Below are 19,482 nucleotides of genomic sequence, written 5' to 3'. Positions count from 1 at the left end.
TCATCGTGCCATAGGAAAGCTATTACTGATCCAGGTGTTCAACATCGCCTGTCTATCTCTTAAACATAAAATGCAAGGTGTCTGCATATGCTTTAGAATGATGACATCAGTTGTCTGCTTCTGATTACTCTGCTTTCTCCCTCCAACAGGTTTTTAGCCAACACAACTTTTGACGGTCTCAGTGGCCACATTAAGGTGAAAGGCTCCTCCATTATCAGCTCAGAAAACAATTTCTTCATCTGGAACCTGCAGCACGACCCTGTCGGGAACCCAATGTGGACTCGTTTGGGGAGCTGGCAAGAAGGAAAGATAGTCATGGACTATGGGATATGGCCAGAACAGGCGCAGAGACATAAAAATCACATGCAACACCCCACTCGGCTGCACCTCAGAGTGGTAACTCTCATTGAGCATCCATTCGTCTTTACAAGAGATGTAGATGATGAAGGTCTTTGCCCAGCAGGGCAGCTGTGCCTGGATCCTTTGACCAATGATTCAGCCGTGCTTGATAACCTGTTTGAAACCCTTCAAGGAGGGAATGACACCGTTCCCATTGAGCTGAAGAAGTGCTGCTACGGCTACTGCATCGACCTGCTGGAGAAGCTAGCTGAGGATATGAATTTTGATTTTGACTTGTACATTGTTGGTGATGGAAAATATGGAGCCTGGAAGAACGGCCACTGGACAGGGCTGGTGGGAGACCTTCTTGCTGGCACAGCTCACATGGCAGTGACGTCATTTAGCATTAACACTGCCCGCAGCCAAGTGATTGATTTCACCAGCCCTTTCTTTTCAACCAGCTTGGGCATCTTGGTGAGGACCAGAGACACAGCAGCTCCTATTGGAGCCTTTATGTGGCCACTTCACTGGACTATGTGGCTGGGGATATTTGTTGCTCTCCACATCACAGCTATATTCCTCACCTTATACGAGTGGAAGAGTCCTTTTGGCATGACCCCCAAGGGAAGGAATAGGAACAAAGTCTTCTCTTTCTCCTCTGCCCTGAATGTCTGCTATGCGATCTTGTTTGGAAGAACAGCTGCCATCAAACCCCCCAAGTGCTGGACTGGAAGGTTTTTAATGAATCTTTGGGCTATTTTCTGTCTATTTTGTTTGTCCACATACACAGCCAACCTAGCTGCTGTCATGGTAGGAGAGAAGATCTATGAAGAGCTTTCTGGAATACATGACCCAAAGGTAAAGCATGTCTGTTGTTACTAACTCAGCCTTTTCTTCTTCCCAGTCAAAATTCACTGCTCCATAATTTATGGTTTCTAATAAAATCAGAAAGCAATCTGTGTGCAAAACGGCAGATGCGCTTCAATTAGTTACCATCTGATGGCACTTCAGCAGGAAGGTTCGGGGAGAGAGGATCTTTAAACATCCATACAAGTGTAGGGGGGGGATTTCAAAGATTGAGGGTGAGGAGGAAGGTGAAGGGTTTGGGTGTTGCCCACTGCAGAGAAGAAAAGTGGCTTCTGCATGCAGATTAAGGGTTAGGTGTCAGTTCTGAAGTCCCTTTGGCTGTAGCTGTTTTGATCAATTGGATGATTTGGGTCATCCTGAGATCAACTCAAACAAAACAACCACACAGCATGACGACAAAACCACTGATATTCTAGGTAGGATTTTGCAAATATTTCACAGGCCGTAACAGTGCTTAGAAAGGCATTACTGGCAAAATTCCCCATGAATGCTAAATCAGATAGAGCCGAACTGAAATATTTTGAAAAATCCTACCTTCTGCATCGAAACAGTGGAATTCACTTTACAAGCAGTCAGACATTTGATTTGCACTGTTGTTTCTGCTGGGGAACTGTCATGGGAGGAGATGAATTATGTTGTAGACAGCCCATCTGCGAAGAGCTCAGACTTCCTAGTGCTTTTTGGTAAGGCAAGGAAAAATGTAGAAGCAGGACTGCCTTCACCCCCTCTCTCCCCGGCTCCCAAGGGGGAAAGAAGGGATCTTAAGTTGGAATATAAGTCCAGTAATTTTATAAGATTGTTCTGATTTTATTTGCCACTAAGTAATGATCACGAATACATGTGTGCAAAATAGTTTGTAGAGAGAATACATGGCTGCAGGTGACACAAGAGCAGGCATCCTCTTCACCTGACAGTGACTCTAGGGGACAGGGTGGCAACAGCAAATTTCCCTTGTTTGTTTGGCACTTTCTCCAGTGACGGTGTGATTGTATTGTCCACAATTTTATACTCATGGCCTGACTGGTGGTACATAGCTTTGAAACCATACACCACTAATTTGTCTCAGGTGCCTGAATTGATACAGCATTGTGCCACTGGAAAAAGTCATTTTTAGAACTTAAGAACTGAACATTTATTTTGATTTTGTAAATTGTGTAAATAAAGGTTGCATATGTTCCTCCAGACAGCAAAGACCAAGCTCCATCTGTTATGTTAGTGAAACCTTGCATTCAGACTAATGACCATACAGTTTTGACTTCGTGAGTATGACTTCTGACTCACTTCCTCCAACATTATCTAGATTGTTTCTACCAAAAATATTTTAAACAAAGAACAATACTTTTGATGGTTAGCCTGAGGCACTCTAAAATTGATTTATGGCTTAAAGCAAATTGCTACTAATAATCTGCCCTTCCCCTTCCAGAAAAAACATAACAAATACTGCATCAATAACTTCATCGATTTAAGCTGCAGAAGTCTGGGATTCATGTATTTGTTTTATTCAAACCATTCTGAATAAGCAAATGAGAGCTTTTGGCTGAATTTCCCCAGCTCCAGGCATCTCTCTGTTACAGTCATTGTTGTGTGAGCCATAATATTGGCTTGAAAATGAGGTTAGTCCTATACTCTTTGCATGGGCATCTCTTAATTCATCAGATCAAAAATGCCTCTGATTACATCCTATTTTTCTGCATCATTATTGTGACACCACGTGGAGTTCCTAAGACAGGTATTGGGAAATTTCTGCAATTGCAAGAAATGAAATTATTCTAAAGCTGCGTTGTAAAGCTTGGCTATTGAGTTACAAAATTGAGTGCAGACTATTGAAGCATATCAGGTGCTGCAAACACAGGTCTTAGGCCTGAACAGAAACACCGATGACTCATGGTCAGTAACCTCAGTGATCCCATTAAATCAGTGGCATTACTGGCCTTTCCTAGGCAGGCACTTCTCTGCTTCATGGACTAGAGCTAAGCTTCTGAGTAGTTACCAGTTTCCAATGCAGGAATAAGACAAGGTAGATTTTATGGAAGAAGATTGTCTGCCATTGCATGAACTACAAAATAGTTTTATATATCTCATTCATGCATCTGCCTTCAAAGTCTTAGTCTGTAAGAGTAGTTATAACAGAAAATGTACTGGTTTAACCTTTTCTTACACAAAGCCTGAGCTGTGCCTTTTCAAAGTTCTTTCTAAGACTTAAAGCTTAGGTTTAGGAAATGTTTGGGCCACAACAGTTGCAGAGGTACATGCACCACTTTTTAGTTAGTTATTTAAACCATTTTTATGTTATTTAAATATTTTATGGGATTTTTTTCTAGATCTGCTTATCTTTCTTTTCAGTGGCTGAGACTCATTTCAAAAAGAAGGCAGCAGGATGCAGAAATAATCTTTTTAATTTTAATATACTTTTAAACATTCTCCTGCTGCTCTCAGGATACATATGCCTTTGTACTGTGCTTTTGAAATGTATATAAAAAACAAAGCCCAAAATAGAGGAGCAACCTTCTTGAGGTGATGTAAGACATAATTTCTTCAGGCTGGCAGCCACAAACAGTAAATCCCATCTGAGATTGCAAGCAGTCAGGAAGGAAGGCAAGTTGGGAAAAATTAAAAGGTTTCTTTCAAGATTAGAAACCTGGTATCAGTATTGCCAGGAATATCTATGGTCTCTCTTCTGGTTAAAAAATGACAAGGTTAGATATAGCCTGAATAAATAGCATCTGCCTTTCTAGAAAAATTCATGTTACAACAGTGATGTTTAATTGACCAAGCAGTACAGTGTTTTAGCAGTTGCTCATTGCAGCTCAGTAAAGGAAACATGGTCCTCCCGTGTTGCTGAATTCTCGAAGGTACAATGTTTTCATCAAAATCAAAAGAAAATGAGTTGCGGTACAACCACTAATCACAAGGTAAAGTGGAATACAGAATTAGAGATATCTCAGTTGGACCTTTAAATGCACTAACAATATAGAAGTAGAAGTAAGGGAATATAGAAATAGCATCCGCTGCTGAAAGGAGGAGCATCCAGTGAGGCAAGACAAACTAGAGCAGAAGGCAAGCAATGGAAGGCAGGAGAATTAAGTTCCTGGAATATGTTTTGAAGTTTGGAATCTTAGTATGTATTTTCCATGTAAGAATCTCAACAAGAACGGGTCACTAAAGCCAAACGTCTGGAGTATCCATCAAAACTGGCTACTCTTTTTACTAGGTCACATTTCAGGTGACTTTCTATGGTAGGAGCTACAATATAGCCAGAAAGTTGCAGAAATGTTAAAGCAATGTCCTGCCACCTTAAAATCCTACTCTCGTAAGAGAATGGGCAATTTCAGGCCATAGCTGCCCCCTCTCCCTCATTTTCTAGTCTTTTTAGACCATCATCTCTTGTCAGTGGAAAGTGGCAAACACAGCTTTTGGGGAAGAAACTCACTTGAACATGTTGAGTCTGCCATTTGAGCACAAGAGGATAGCTAAACGATGAACATGCCATTTTCCCGGATGAAAGTTGGAGCAGTGCCCTGATTCCTTTTTAGGAAGCTCTCTACAGTACATGGCAAAGAAGTTTAAAAGCTTGTTTGCAGATCGAGGAGATAAAGACAGAGGAAAAACATGGTATTTGGATCATTTTATACTGCTTTTATCCCTTCTCTTATGTGAATCCCAGAGGCTTATTTCAGTTTTTCTCCTAATGTCACATCTTTGGATGCACAAAAAATTACAACATTCTTCTTTGTCAGAGTGCTTGGCAGACCAGGTGTGCTGTTGTACGAGTTGACTTCTTTACAAGGTCAGTTATTCAGCCTAGAGGCATGCCAACCAGCAGCCTGCCTCTGAGCTGGTCTGATCATTTGTCCTACCTACCTGTAATGGCCTGGAGACAGCTGGCTTGGTTCCTGACATCTCCCAAGCCTGCTTATCACCTTGTTTATTGTATAGCTCCTTAGCACCTTGGTGATGACATTATACTCAGCTATAGTTGAAAAAGCCACCACCCAAAGTTTTTATCTTTCACTGGGGCCAATGCACATTTTCACAGTGGCAAGACTAGGTTGCAATAGGTAACTCCTTAAAACAGAGCTGGTGCTAGAGGAGCACGTAGGTATGCAGATGGGGACAGGTAAGTCTAGGGCAGCTGGCCACTGTCATCTTTTTCCTGATTGACAGGTGGGAATTGTATAGCAGATCTATAGCAGCGAGCTCAGTACACAGCCTTGCAGGCATAGCCTGAGCAGAGAAGCGGGGGGGGGGGGGGTGGTGCAGAAGCAAGGGGCTCTGGATACAAAAAAGAGAAATTGCTACCATTCTGCTTCAGAAGCATATATCTTTAGAGCTGCTGTCTCTTTTAACCAGTCTTGTGACAAATCCAGATATTTTATGTTTCAGTTTCCAGTATGGTTTCCATAAAGTAGTATTATCTGCATGTGAGTAATCTAGGTCTCAGTGCTACAGGCAGGGAAACGAAGAAATTATCTATAAGTACATAGCAGTGTCAGTGCCTTCCTTTGCCCAGCAAGCCTGCAACTTAGGCCCAGATCCAGTAAACCTCTTCATTATCAAATCCAAAAATGGGTCTTGTATTGCAGGATCTCCCCAGGGAGTGGGGTTTTTTTAGTGGCAAGGGAGTCAGGAGCATTTTGAGTAGTTCAGATTATCTGAGACAAAATAATTGTGGAAGCCCAGAAGACAGAAGAAACATTTCAAACATGCCAACAAGAAAGCATACAACAGCAGAAGCTGAGGATCTGGACAGATTTTCCGTAAGGTGGTCCGATGACTGGCCTTTCTTTCTGCGAAAAGTGTCATTCTTTCAACAATATAATGAGCTTTTCAGGTTCTATCCAACCATTGTCACTTCTGTGACAGCTGTCAGCTTTTCTTTGCCATCTTTAGGATACACTTGAGTAGCTATGCCTGTTAATTTACTGTGGTTATATTTTTACTTCTCTGGATCACTTTACCTTAAAATCACCCTTTGACAATGGCAAGGTTCCTTTCCACATTGTATTTTGGCAGAAAATATCGAACCTACTGAGATTCATTTAACAAAAAGGGCTACACCTGTGAATCCCACCATCAGCAATTTCATTGTGTTATCTCACCTAACTTTACGTGTTTGCAGTGGACACACTACGTAACATTTACTCAGTCTAATATGCTTTTACCTTGGGCTGCTGTTGAAGACACTTACTTCAGGACAAGATCACCCAAACTATTCTTTGAAAGCACCTACTTCTCTCCATCGTGCATGATGGTGTACTAGCAGGGCCAGCACTGATATCTCACAAACACTGTAGGTGCCCCAAGGAATACACCGCAGACACCTGTAATCACTCTGACAATCCCCATCCAGCAAATCCTTTCAATAGCCTTGGGGTGCTTCAGGATTAGATCTCAGCAATCTTTGCTTCTCTTACAATCTATTGTCTGAACACTTGGTCTTAGGAGCTGTGCATCTTTTTATTACAAAACTAAGCACTTTGACTAATCCAGACAAGATATTTTTGAGATTTTTTAACTCAGGAATTCAACACGTACAATCACCCAGATTTCTGTTTCTAGATTTAAAATATAAAACATGAGGGTGCAAGCTCTCATTTCTGATTTATGAAAATCTCAGTTAATTTAAAGGCCTTATGGCCATTATTATATCAGTTAAAAACACCCTGTTACATATATTAAAACAGCCCAGAAACACCAACTGGCAAGTAACCGCAGATGAGCTTTAACAATACCAAACCATAGAAAAGGAAAAGTCCAGCCACTTTATAGGCCTTTTCATCATTAGAGACATGATTCAAATACCCCTGCATTTAATGATGTTTTCCCTCGAGTTCAGCAAGCTTTAGAGTGAGGCCATAAGTGTTGTGTGTTTATTGATAAATTTTCTTCCTGAAAAAAGGAAGTCTTTTAAGAATTATGCTGAAGAAAATGCTCTGAAAGACTGCCATGGTCTTTCAGTGCAGCAACCTAAGATGAATCATTCTAAGGAGCGCCACTTGCACTACTATGTATTGAATAAGTAATGAAATATCATGTATTTAAGTACACATTAAATGCATTAAATTGTATAGCAGAAAACCAAGCAACAAACTCAGTGGAGTTAACAGAAATCTTACTGCTCCCATGGGATTTAGTATCTGCAGGATTCTTTTCTTTTTACCATTAAAAGAAGTTGGCTGCAAAACCTATAGAGCGTATGTTTCTGTGCAGGAAGTCAGTGAACACAGGAAGGTCATGACTCACAGCATCACAGCCTGCTAATTAATACACGGTCCTTTTGTGAGTATTAATGAGTCAGGAAAGAATTTGAACTCAAGAGGACTTCAAGTGTCATAGAGACCAAAGTGAAAAAATCTCAGACAAAGGAGAAATCAAGTCTCAAACTTCAGTCAGAATAAAGAATAGGTGTTGCAGAGCGATCTCATACAGGAATGAAAGACACGTGCAATTTATGGAGGTGAAATCTTGCCTTCTTTAGCTTTCCCATGCAATTTATGGTGGTGAATACTTGACTTCTTTAGCTTCCCCATCACCTCATTAAAACTTTCTTGTAAAATTACAGCTTTGGAGGCTCATCATTAGTTTGGATTTTTATCATTCTGATATCCAGTTTATCAGACAATACACTGCAGTGTTCTCCAGATCAGGTTTTCTTTCCCATCGAGACCTGCTTTTTTATGCCTTTTTGCCAACAATTATCTTTTTGGTATCTTTGCATATTAACACCTACTACTCCAGGTCTTCATCTACACAGAATACCTTGTACTGTCACCTACTGTCTTGGCCACTCTTCACCTCACCATGCTAATTGTTTGGTCCAAAGAATGTAAAGGTAGGAAGTCCTGCTGTCTTCATTCAGTGTGGTGCAGGTCATGAAGGTTGTTCTTTCAGCACCAGAAGGAATTAATGTGTTTTAGCATTTTCCCAGCTGTATTCACGTCAGTTTCTTACTGTCAAGCTGCAGTATATCTATATGTCATGCCGTTTTTAAAAAAAAGGGAAGCAAGACCACCAGCAGAAATAGCAACTGCATCATAGATGGGGCTCAGACCCTTGCAAGAAATAATGCAAGCAGAGAAATACGAGATGTTGCTGAAGTAACTGGCAAAGAAGAGCACAGAACAGAGAAGATGCATAAAAGGTTGATGTTATTGCCTGACAGATGGAAGAGCATCATACAGCTGACTTAGCAGCATTGAGGATACTTATTATTGTTCACAAAAGTCACATCCATTGTGATATATAAACAGAGACCTGAATACTAGCCTGTCTCACCTTCCTAGTGATAGAAGTCCTCAGTCAGCTCCTGCAGTGATCCCCTGGATTTCAGGAATGCCAAGGGGGTAAGCCCTCTAGAAAAGAAGTAGTTTTCATCGAGTACAATAAGAATTGACTGAACACCAGGTGAAGTCTAATACTGTTGTTCATATTTCACTGTGCAAGGGGTCAAGGCATCCAAATGAGTCTGTCATTTTTCTTCTACACTTCATGCATAACACATGTTTCACTGTTCCAAACTGATTCCAAGAAGGAAAAAAATAACATTTAGTTCCAGTGTTGGATCTGTCAGTAACAAAGGACTCCTTCTGATTTACCTTCATTTGATGCTTTTGACCCAAAAGCCAATAGCAAATACATAAGAAATTAGGGCTGCACTGGTAGACAGTTCTACGATCTGCAATTGGAAACCTCTTTGTCCTAGTAACTGGTGACCCACTTGCAACACAAAACCGTTGCTGTTCCTTTCCTGGAAAGCACAGAGCATTAGCCTTGCCTTACGAGTTTAGACAGTGTCACCACAGAGGATTGTGTTCAGCCCCGGTACCTGGGGGACAATTGCCATATGGCAAGGGGGCAGGAGGACTGACAGTGTTGCCCTAATCAACCAGCAACAGCTGGCGCAGGAGAAATTTATAAGAAAAAGGATTTGAAAGATGATTGTTTTGAAGGCAAGAAAGCTGCCTACACTTAAGGCTACTGTCACATTAAGTTTCCCCCTCCAGCCCTCAGCTGATTGTAGAGAACTGTGACAGCTTTTCATCTGCGGACATGAGACTCGGGATGGAAGGACAAGTGGGATTACTTAACCAGAAATCTCCTGCGTCTCTTTGGTAGTTTGAGCATGTATTCAGCCAAACAGCTTTCCTTCCCTTGCTTCTAATTTTATTTCACCTGCCTTAGAGCAGCATTAGCCCTATTTTACAGGTAGGAAGCAGAAGAACATGGTCAGTGAAGTGACTCAGTCTGGAGCATTTTTATGGCTGCTTTGTGCTGCTGAAGTACAACTGGAAACAGTGACCTATTGCCTGTTGGGAATTGCATCCCTTTTTTTTCCCTCAGTCTATCCATTTTCCCTACAATAATTTACACTTACTATCTTACAGTTCTCAGCTTTCCCGGAATAAATTCCAGCTCAAAGATCCCTCTGTCCGGAAAACTCTTTAAGTGCTATTAAGAAACAGGGATAAACACACCATTAAGTTCATATTCACCAGAGTTCTATTCTTATGGAGCTTTTTGTACTAAGACACTGCCCAGTAACTCAATCAGCAGGGCAATTTTCAGAAATTAACTTAGCTACCACGGACCAGAGTCCCCAGTGTCATCCCTTAGCCGTACAGCTTCTGCAGCACACAGAGGAGTAGAGCAGATCTTATAATTAATTATTAGCACTCACATGGGGAGTGTCAATACAGGGACTTTATATTTTTAAACAGACACCTAAGCCACAATTTCTTTTCAAGTATGGTCTTGTTGCAATGCAGGAGAATAAACTGTCAGTACTGGACTTGTGCACTTGTTTCTAGATTGAAACTGCTTATTGACTTGAATGCAGCTGTAAAGATTTATGCCAACTAATGACCTAGCTGAGTTGGATTCAAAGTGACAGGATTTTAACAAAATATGACATTATCCTGGCAAGCCAAGAATCAGCTCCACTGACACTTTTTGCAACAGAGAAGGGAAAGTGAGCTTTCTGATATATTCTGCATACACCATCTCCTGGACTCCCTGGGAACATCTCCACTTCCCAAGCCTGAACACATGGGACAGTTTCTGAACAAAGCCTCCACTTCCAGAAGTTCAGCTCTGAATTTTCATCTGCTAAAATTTGAAATTCATGTGCTTCACTGTGAATAATTTTCTTTTCTTTCATCTCCCTCTGCACCCCATAAATATTCACTAGTTAGTTTTCAAAAACTCTTGCAGATAAGTAGGGAAAAGCCCATGAACAGAGTTGTGCATTTTTTGGGTTTTTAAAATTTTGTTTGTTTTGTTCTTTTTCCCCCAAAACTTTGCTTAGCACTAGCAATTGCATTTCTTTTATCAGTGGATCATGAGAAATCTATGAGCAGCTAGACGACCACTTAAATGGATTGGTTGCATAAGGCAAGATAAAATGCTATTGCTTCATGTACCGAGGACAGAAGACTCATTGCAAAACAGCAGATCTCTAAAAGCATGTCAGTTCTTCACAGTAGAGCAGACTACTTAATGCTACACCTCTCCAGCAACTGAAACTGAACATTTTTTCAAGACTCTGCAGCAGTTCCCTGGCAGAGATCATGCTGGCACTAACAGCAATTCTACTGATATATGAGATGACCATTAAACACTAAACTTGGTGTTACACTAGGTAACCAGCAGTATCATGGGGCAGAGCTACTGAAACCTTTTCATAATAATTTTTCCTCAGAAGTTGTTGAAAAAGGTAGGGAAGTGTTTTCAGCCATGTTCCCCCATTCTATACCCTATTAAAATTAAAAAGCAGTATTGTAGGTGGTGGTAAAAGCTGCATCCATGTTAACTCTGCATCTGCCACTGCAGGGTGCAGTCAATGGCACCGCACTCCATCGTATACTGGGTTGCCCTTTTCTGACATCACTCAAAGAATAATTCATGGAGTTGAATTTTGGAAAGGAGAGGGTAACTGAATGAATGATTAAATCATTTTAATGGTTTGAGATGCCAATTAGAAATTGAGTTCCTGAAGCATTTTTCCTCCAGCCAGCTGTCAACATGCACAAAATAGTCTTGAATCAGTGAGGCAGTTAGTGCACCCCATCGATCAAGTACTGGGAAAGCATTTCCTAGATTTCAGTCATTTATGGGTTCATTTCTTCTAGAAAATAGCCATAGTTTCACTTCCCAACAGTTGCTCTGTTTAGACCTTCCTTGTCTCTTCACATCTCCCAGCAAGCTCAAACTCCACCAGATCAGAAGACAACATTGTATTGCCTGCTTTTTTGGAGCTGAGACCATCTTTTCACTGTATTTATGTTCTGAACACCTGGGTTTCCTACACACTGCAAAAATACACAACAACCAAGTGTGATGCAAACCTCAGAATGATAGTAGTCATAACAACCAGGGTACCAAGGGGGGAAAAATCTTTGAGCCAGATCTTGTAGCTTTGCAGCACTGAAAGGTCATGCAGAAGCCAGAACCTGCTAGAAAGACCTCAAAACCCAACAGCCTAACTTCGGAGTATGTCAAGGTTAACTGCTGGCAGCATCTCATGCATTTTCAGTTTTAAATCCCAACTTGCGTAGGATATTTCTATGCCTGAGTCTTTTCAAGTCTGAGTCTAGGTGTTCTCAGCCTAGCTGATGGCACTGTATGCAATGGCACTGAATTACATAAACTGGAATGTGCCAAGTAATGCAAAATCCCTGACATTTAGGATTGTATTTTCCTGTTTCTGCTCCTGTGGTTTTATCACATTGGTATTTTCATGCATAATTGGCACTCCAAGCTATAGATGTATGCACATGCCCAATTCTTCTCAACATCTTCCCAAATAAAACAAGTTCTCCACTTCCCACTCAGCAGATGTTTTAACAACACAAGACGGAAACCAAGAAGTAAGGTGCCAAGCCAAGGAAACTGGTAGCTGCAGTATTTGCGCTTGGCAGTAAGCAGCACAAACATCATTTGTCTAGTAGCACAATGCTATACAAGGTACAGAAAACCTTGAGAAGTCCAAAAGCTTTTCCTGGCGCTGTCAGAGAAGCTGGATGTTCTGTAGAGCTCTTGACTTTCCTTAAACACTACATGACCTTCCTATCTCAGTGCTCAAGTGACCCAACAACCATTTCACCTCCTCAGCACTTGGAGGCATTCACATTACCCCTTGTTTTCTTACACAGTGTAAGAAAACATTACCCCTTGTTTGTTTTCTTACCCATGGTATGTTTTCTTAAACAGTGAGACTTGTTCTTGGAAATACCAGCACTGCCCATGCATCCCACAGTAGATATTGTCCTTAGAGGTCACAAGGACAGCATTGGTACCCCAATTCCAGAAAGCAAACTCACTTCCAAAGTTCTTTAGCCTTTCTCCTGCACCTTCATCCTGCAATTCCCAGGAGCATTTCCTAGTCCTTCCTCCCAAGAGCTCTGTCTTCACAAAAGGTGGGTCATCTTCCTGAACCATCTATCCCTGACCTATGCAGCAAGATCCTCTGGTCTTGGCATTCCGCAGCCCTGAACCTGTGAATGATTTGTCAACCAGGGCCTTCATTGTCCCGTGAAAGCCTCTCTCTAGGTCAAAACAAACCTTGTTCTTTCCATTTCTTACAGCCATAGATGTCTGATTTTGGAGGGACCTTGTAAGGTCATTTAAGCTGAGTGCCATGAAAGCTCATGTCTGGAAAAGGATCTGCAGCTATTGCATTCATATATTTTTAATCATACTCGAATCACCATCAAATCTCCGGGTACTCTACAGACACAAAAATTGTCAACAGTTCCTAGTGCCCATTACCTGCTTTGTGATGGTTATTCACCTTTCACACTGAGGTTTGAATGAAAAAACACAGTAAAGTATACACAGAAGTGTAGTCTCCACATACTAGAAATGCCTGTAATTTGAACAGCTATTTCTTCTCAGTAAGACAGCTTTTATATTTGCTATTACTGATAAAAAAGCAAGTAAATATCTCCCCCAAATCACCAGTTAAAAAAAATACTATCCATTCTTTATTCTTCAAATTGTGATTCTTCAAATGGTGATGTTTCAGAGTTTGTGATTTCTCTGAAGCCCTAGGCATTAGGATTCTGTTATTGGTTTAAAGAAAACAGAAAGACTCTTTCAACATAGGACTCTTAAAATATAAGAAACACAGAAGAAACAGAGCATAAGAAACAGAAAAGAGAAATATAAAAAAGTTAACTAGTAAGGCAAGACTCACAGGAAGACTGTGACATTTACCTATCCTGTTGGGACACAGATATTTGTGGTTTCCCTCTTTTCACAGAACCTTCCCAGGAGAGGACTACAGAAAGGAAGAAAGCAGCAGTTACAACTGATGAGTGTTGTTTCCATCCTGAAGTTTTTATCTTCTGTTGAAGCAAGTAACACTTATCAGTCTTAGTAATTAGCAGTGAAGGTAGTGCAGGTAGTCCATTATCTGCTTTTGGCAGCATTTTGCGTTGTTAATCCACTATTCATATAGCTGCAAGCAAACCTTTTCCTCATGTGAATAAGCAGCAGTAAGAAGAAAACAGAAGTCCCAAAAGACATAGATGATTAAAACACTATTAAGATTTATCCTTCATAAAAGGAGTCAAGAGTCATCAAATACAAAGTTGCAGACGCATAATTATGCTTAAGAAAAAGGATAGATTACCAGAAGCAGGAAGAGCATAGGTTGCCAAGGATCACTACATAACTTCCCTACATAGGCTTTCCAAGACTTCCCACCAGACACATGGTGTTGCTAGAGACAGGATATTAAGCCAGATGGAGTTCTGATCTAATACATATTCCAATGTTGTCATCATTTGTGGTGAAATTTGACAATGTGCCCAACACAAAGCAAAGCATGGACAGTCCTCAACAAAGCATTGGGGCAGAAAATTGCATGGAGGTGCAGTGAACTGTCTCTTTTGTACTAGCCTTTCTCATAGAGGCTTATTTAGCTAGATGTAGACATTGGTGACAGTCTGAGTGAGGGATACCTTCCAGTGAAGACAGGCATCAGCAGTCTTTATCTGCAGATCAGATGTTGCACTGCAATTGGCATCACTAGGTGGGCCAAAAATATCACAACAAACACCTAAGTTGACTTGGAAGGTGGCAGTATGGTTCAGTGTTGAGACTCAGTGGCCTTTTGGTCTCTTCACTGAAACTGCCAAGAAATAAACTCCCAAAAAATAGTACTGACTGTGGCGACTAGCTTCTTGGGACTTAGAGTGCATGGAGCCCACTCCAAGCTCATTCGTCAAGCAAGTCATCTTCAATGTTTTGAGATTACACCTAGATTTGGGTTGACAGCATTGTGCTGGAAGTCTCCATGATGTATTGTCACAGCCCCACTCTTTGTTGTTTATGTCTTCTGGCACTTGAATGCTGCTTCCACATTTCCAGGCAAGAACATCCCCTCTGCACCCACAGTCCTTCTGGCATAGCATACACTATGGCCAGCTCCAAATGGAGGCACACCCTGCATTGCTTGTCCTGTGATCATCCAGACCAGAACACCTCAGTTTTGCATTTACCCACAGGTCTTATTCCTGGCTTGCAACACAGGGACCAGATCAGCAGAGCACAATGTGGAAAGCACCTGCCCACTTTCCAAATAAAAATTACCAGAAATACAGTATATTCATAGCTTCCAGGACATCAAAATACCATCCAAAAGACCGTTTTCTGTTCCTTTTCAGACTTAACTATCTAATTAAACTGTGTGTTTACAGCCTACCTGTTATTCTGAAAAAAGCTATGAATATTCTTTTATCCATGGGGTCACTGAAGAAAAGAGTGTGAAAGGTCTTTTGTATGGCTTTGTGTTGCCCTGAACTCTGTTTTACATAGTTGATAACGCAGAGAGCCAGATGGACTGGCAGAATGCCTCTTTGCTTGGTCTTTGCAAAGCAGAGCATGGCCATGGTGAGATCATCTTTGCAAGCTGCTGTGGAGACCATGAGCTTCCTGGGAAGCAAATAGAGCATAACTACTTCAGCCCTAGCTTTATTTGGCTTCCTGTGCTCTGAAAGTTTGATCTTTCAGAGGCTGGTACAGTGCTGAAGTCTTTCCAATTAGTATGGTCTCGGCAACACTCGGCTGTCTCAAGGAAGTGCTCAGTGTGGTAGAGGACACTGCCTGACACCTCCACTGCAATTTGAGAATTTCCCCATGAGTCATTAAACTCCAAAGACAGAGTACTTCAGAAACAGAGGTCTGTGAAACTTGTGAACATCCAAACTACTCTGGGCTTTAATACAGAAGGTAGAGCCAGCTGTGAAAAGGAAAGGACACAACTGCAAAAATTGTCTCTATGTATATAGCCTGGTGATCAAGCTTACAGCTTGGGCTATACTGAGGGGTATTCTTCCTCCTTGTCACTGCCAGGGCGGGGAGACTTTTTAGTGTCCACAACACTTCAGTCCTTAGTTTCTCTGTGGAGAATTGCAGCAAAGACAGCAGTAGTTTGTGGTATGGCGTCTAGGCTTCTAGAACTGAAATGGTGGTACTACCCTTCTGCAGAAGACTAAATGTCATCCTTAAGGAGTAAATAAAAGACATTCTGCCAAAACAAATCCAGACTGTGGGTCCTTCGCTGGCTACCCAGAGCCCCAGAAGGTGGATCCTAGCAAGCCTAGAGGCTTCCTGTCACACTGCCTGAAACGCTGACTGGTTTAAAGATAAATAATACAATTAAACACCTAGATTTGGGGGTCCAGCATGTCTCAAGGGAAATATTTTTCACATTTGAAGAAAATCCTGAGGGTACACAAACAAGCTAATCAGTCACCTGGTAAGTCTTTTCAGACGTTTTCTGTGATGTGGAAAGCTGACTGCAGGAAAACATCAGAGGCAGGTCTATGAATGCTGAGAATTTCTGACAAACTGTTCACACACACAACCAAGATACCAGATGTGAAGGAGGCAAACGACTCTGCTAATCTGTAATTTCATCTCCTCAGCTCCACCACCCATCCCAAGGATTTCGGTTTGGAACCGTGCGAGAAAGCAGCGCAGAAGACTATGTGAGGCAAAGCTTCCCAGAGATGCATGAGTACATGCGACGGTACAATGTCCCTGCAACCCCAGATGGAGTAGCATATCTAAAGTGAGCCTCTGCATGCCACAGCAGATCTGGTTCCTTGACCAGAATGCACAGCAATGAGATCGTGATGGGTTTCTCACTTTCAGTGTCTCTTATTCCACAAAACAGTCATGGAAGGGAGTGTGGCAGATATAGAGAAGAAAGCACGTAATCACCTGCAGGGAGTGATACTTGGAGAGCAAGATAGCGTAGCACCAGTTGGAGGGTTTCCAGGGCAAGCAGTGCTTCACACTAACTGCTAGGGTGCTATCAACCATGGGCAACATAAATCCTGGCAGGTTTCTGTGCTTGGGAATCCTTCATCAGGCAGTGAGAAACATTCAAAAAAAAAAAAAATCACAGTCCAAGCAAAAGCTGTGAATGAGGTTCCTCAGCATCTTCAGCATGCTGGGAGGAAAGAAGGTTCTCAGAGAGAAACCTTAAAGCATTTATCATTCATATGAATAAAAGAAGCATTAGACTGCTAAAAAGTAATAAACACCAAATCTTCTTGCTTTAGGGAATCATGGCATCACTGTGTTTCAGAGACATTTGTGCCTAACAATCTGGGGTCACACAATTGATTCACTCTGACAGGATATTAGGAAAAATTTCTTTACTGAGAGAGTGGTGAAGCACTGGAACAGGCTGCCCAGGGAGGTGGTGGAGTCACCGTCACTGGAGGTGTTCAAGGAACATGTGGACGTGGCATTGTGGGACATGGTTTAGTGGGCATGGTGGTGTTGGGTTGATGGTTGGACTTGATGATCTTACAGGTCTTTTCCAACCTTAGTGATTCTGTAATTCTGTGAAACAGGGAAGGTGATAACAAGCCTGAAATAATTCGTTCATTTTGCACATAGAAGTTGCATAACAGATGGCCTGAGGATTTTTCACCAGAAGTTGTTTCCTGTTTACGTATTTTTCCCAGACCCATCCTAATGATAACTAAGATACATGGCAGTTCCTTTGGGTTAAACTGGAATCAATCCATCTAAATCAATGAAGTGATGTAACTTCACATCAGGAGAACACCCAGACCTTTAAAGTGACGAGAGTGGAGGGTGCAGTCCCTGGATCAGATGAGAATAGGCACTGCAACTGTTCTTTTATACCATCATTTTATGCAAGCATGCTATTCATAGATGACTATGTTAGTAAAATTCAATCCTCTGTGTTCATGAAGACTGAACATGGAGAAAATCTGAGCTGGGTGAAGAAAATTAATTTACCTCATATTCAAGGAGAAAGGAGGAGAAACACCTTTGTATGAGTCATCCTCCTGCATTTTTGCTCTAATGAGAAACAAAGACAGCACTAGTATTTTAGCAATTTTTTATTTTTTCCAATAAAACTTTGTGCTACCTTTCAATTGAGTTGAAGTCTAACATATTGTAGTATTTTTCATCTTTCAGATCAGTAGTACTTCATGGGAGCAAAATAAGTCCTACCCCTGCTGTCCTGCTCTAGATGCACAAAGTTTGTATTTCATGCACAATTCCTTTCTTCAAAATATAAATCAGTTTTGCATTTAAAATAGCAGTCCCTGGTCTCTGTTTTCATTCAGTAATCTTCCAGAGAACTGCATAGATAAATGTTCAGTGAGCATCACTGTGTCTTAGACTGTGAAGTGATTCTGTTTCTGACTTTGATGTTGAATACAGGCATGATCCAGAGAAACTTGATGCATTCATCATGGATAAAGCACTCTTAGATTATGAAGTATCAATAGATGCTGACTGCAAGCTTCTAACTGTTGGAAAACCCTTTGCCATTGAAGGTAATAATCAGTTTTACAACCTACTGGTCTATTTCTCATGTGTGGCATTTGCGTTATTGTGATTTGGTATTCTCAATGCAAGTGCGCAGGTGAAACTGTGGACCACTTGAAGATTCCGATAAAATTCTCCGGGATTAAGCAGAACCAAAGTTTCACCCTTTTTTTGTGGTTTTTGAACTTTCAGATCACTTGTACCATCTGTTGCCATTCTCTATATAACAGTTATTCAGTGCTGAGATGGTCGGTCTCCAAACAAGTGGAAGGCACCATCCATTTCACTGCTCACAAGTAAATAAAGTAGATCCTGAAATGCAGTTTGCTTTTTGTAGGCTCACTTTCATTACACGTGTTAAAAACTCAATGGAAGATGTTCAAAATGCTGTTCTACAGTTTCTCTCTCATCTGAAGCAGATAAATACTGTCCCCATTTTAAAGGTCAACTTAAGATTCCCGCTGAATCTGTAGCTAATTGAAGCTAAAGAAGGGAACCTACGCACTGGTACGCAGCCTCCTGCAGCCCTGGTGTATTAGCAAGGACAGAGCGGAAGGCAGCCTGGAAGCAAGGCTTGTCTGAAGCTGCTTCCAGCATGGGTGAGCATATTAGCAGCTATTAGACTTCAGGAATCACTTTTGTGATAGATGGCCAATGAAAATCATTGAAGTTCCCTCTTTCCTCCCCTCCAAGGGCAATCACTCTGGCCACTCCCATCGAACATTAAAACAACCTCCTTCAGAAATGTTCAAACCTGATTGAGGAAGGCAATATACTAAATGAAGGCCAGGGGAAGCTGAGCATTTTAATCATTTCAGTGACAAGTCACCAGCACTAGGCATTTTGTAGAAAGCTCCTTTTTGCTATACCTCATCAGCGTCTCCCATTTGAATTCACACCAGAGACTTGAAAGCAATCCATTTTCTTCTTTTCTTTTTGTTATCAGGGAGGATAGATGTGCAGAGAGCTGTTCAGGCTGTAGCAGGATGTGTGTGTGTGTGCAGCTGCATGTTTCACCATGCACATGTAACCTGATAAATCTTCCATTTCAGAAAGGTCAGCTCTACTGAAGTAAACCATCAGCTTCCACAACTTTGAATCAAGTAAAGCGAATTTCAATGCAGAAAAAACGAATAAACCCCAGACTATACTTTTTACATAACTCAACTTCATAGCACTCAATTGTGAAATGCTTGAATATGCTGAAAATATTAATGAACCCTAGCTATGCCTTCTCCGAAACCATTCCTTCAATGTTACCAAATATATTCAGGTGGAAATAGAGGCACAATGTACAAAAATCAGGAGCAAGGGAAACTACTGCATTGTAGGTACTCATATCACCATATCACTCTGCATCATTGAAAAGTGAAACAACGGGATGGCAAATTTACCACTTATGTACATTTATGGGGGGTTTTTTGTTTCTTCCTGTGTTGTTTTTTTTTTAAA

At 41.3% G+C, this 19,482-nt stretch overlaps 1 protein-coding gene across 1 annotated transcript in view; it reads left to right on the top strand.

Annotated features, from left to right (window-relative positions):
* GRIN3A (glutamate ionotropic receptor NMDA type subunit 3A) overlaps positions 1-19,482 on the top strand; it is a 72,435-nt gene that overhangs the window by 35,300 nt on the left and 17,653 nt on the right. Inside the window, exons 3-5 of the mRNA XM_059833969.1 lie at positions 150-1,197; positions 16,137-16,282; positions 17,923-18,038. Coding sequence (XP_059689952.1) covers positions 150-1,197; positions 16,137-16,282; positions 17,923-18,038 — 1,310 coding nt within the window. The remainder of the gene's footprint in view (positions 1-149; positions 1,198-16,136; positions 16,283-17,922; positions 18,039-19,482) is intronic.

This window comes from Gavia stellata, chromosome Z (assembly GCF_030936135.1).
Source record: "Gavia stellata isolate bGavSte3 chromosome Z, bGavSte3.hap2, whole genome shotgun sequence".
NCBI classification, from domain to species: Eukaryota; Metazoa; Chordata; class Aves; order Gaviiformes; family Gaviidae; genus Gavia; species Gavia stellata.
Note: the sequence above shows the minus strand (reverse complement) of the source record. Positions and strands in the feature narration are given on the sequence as shown.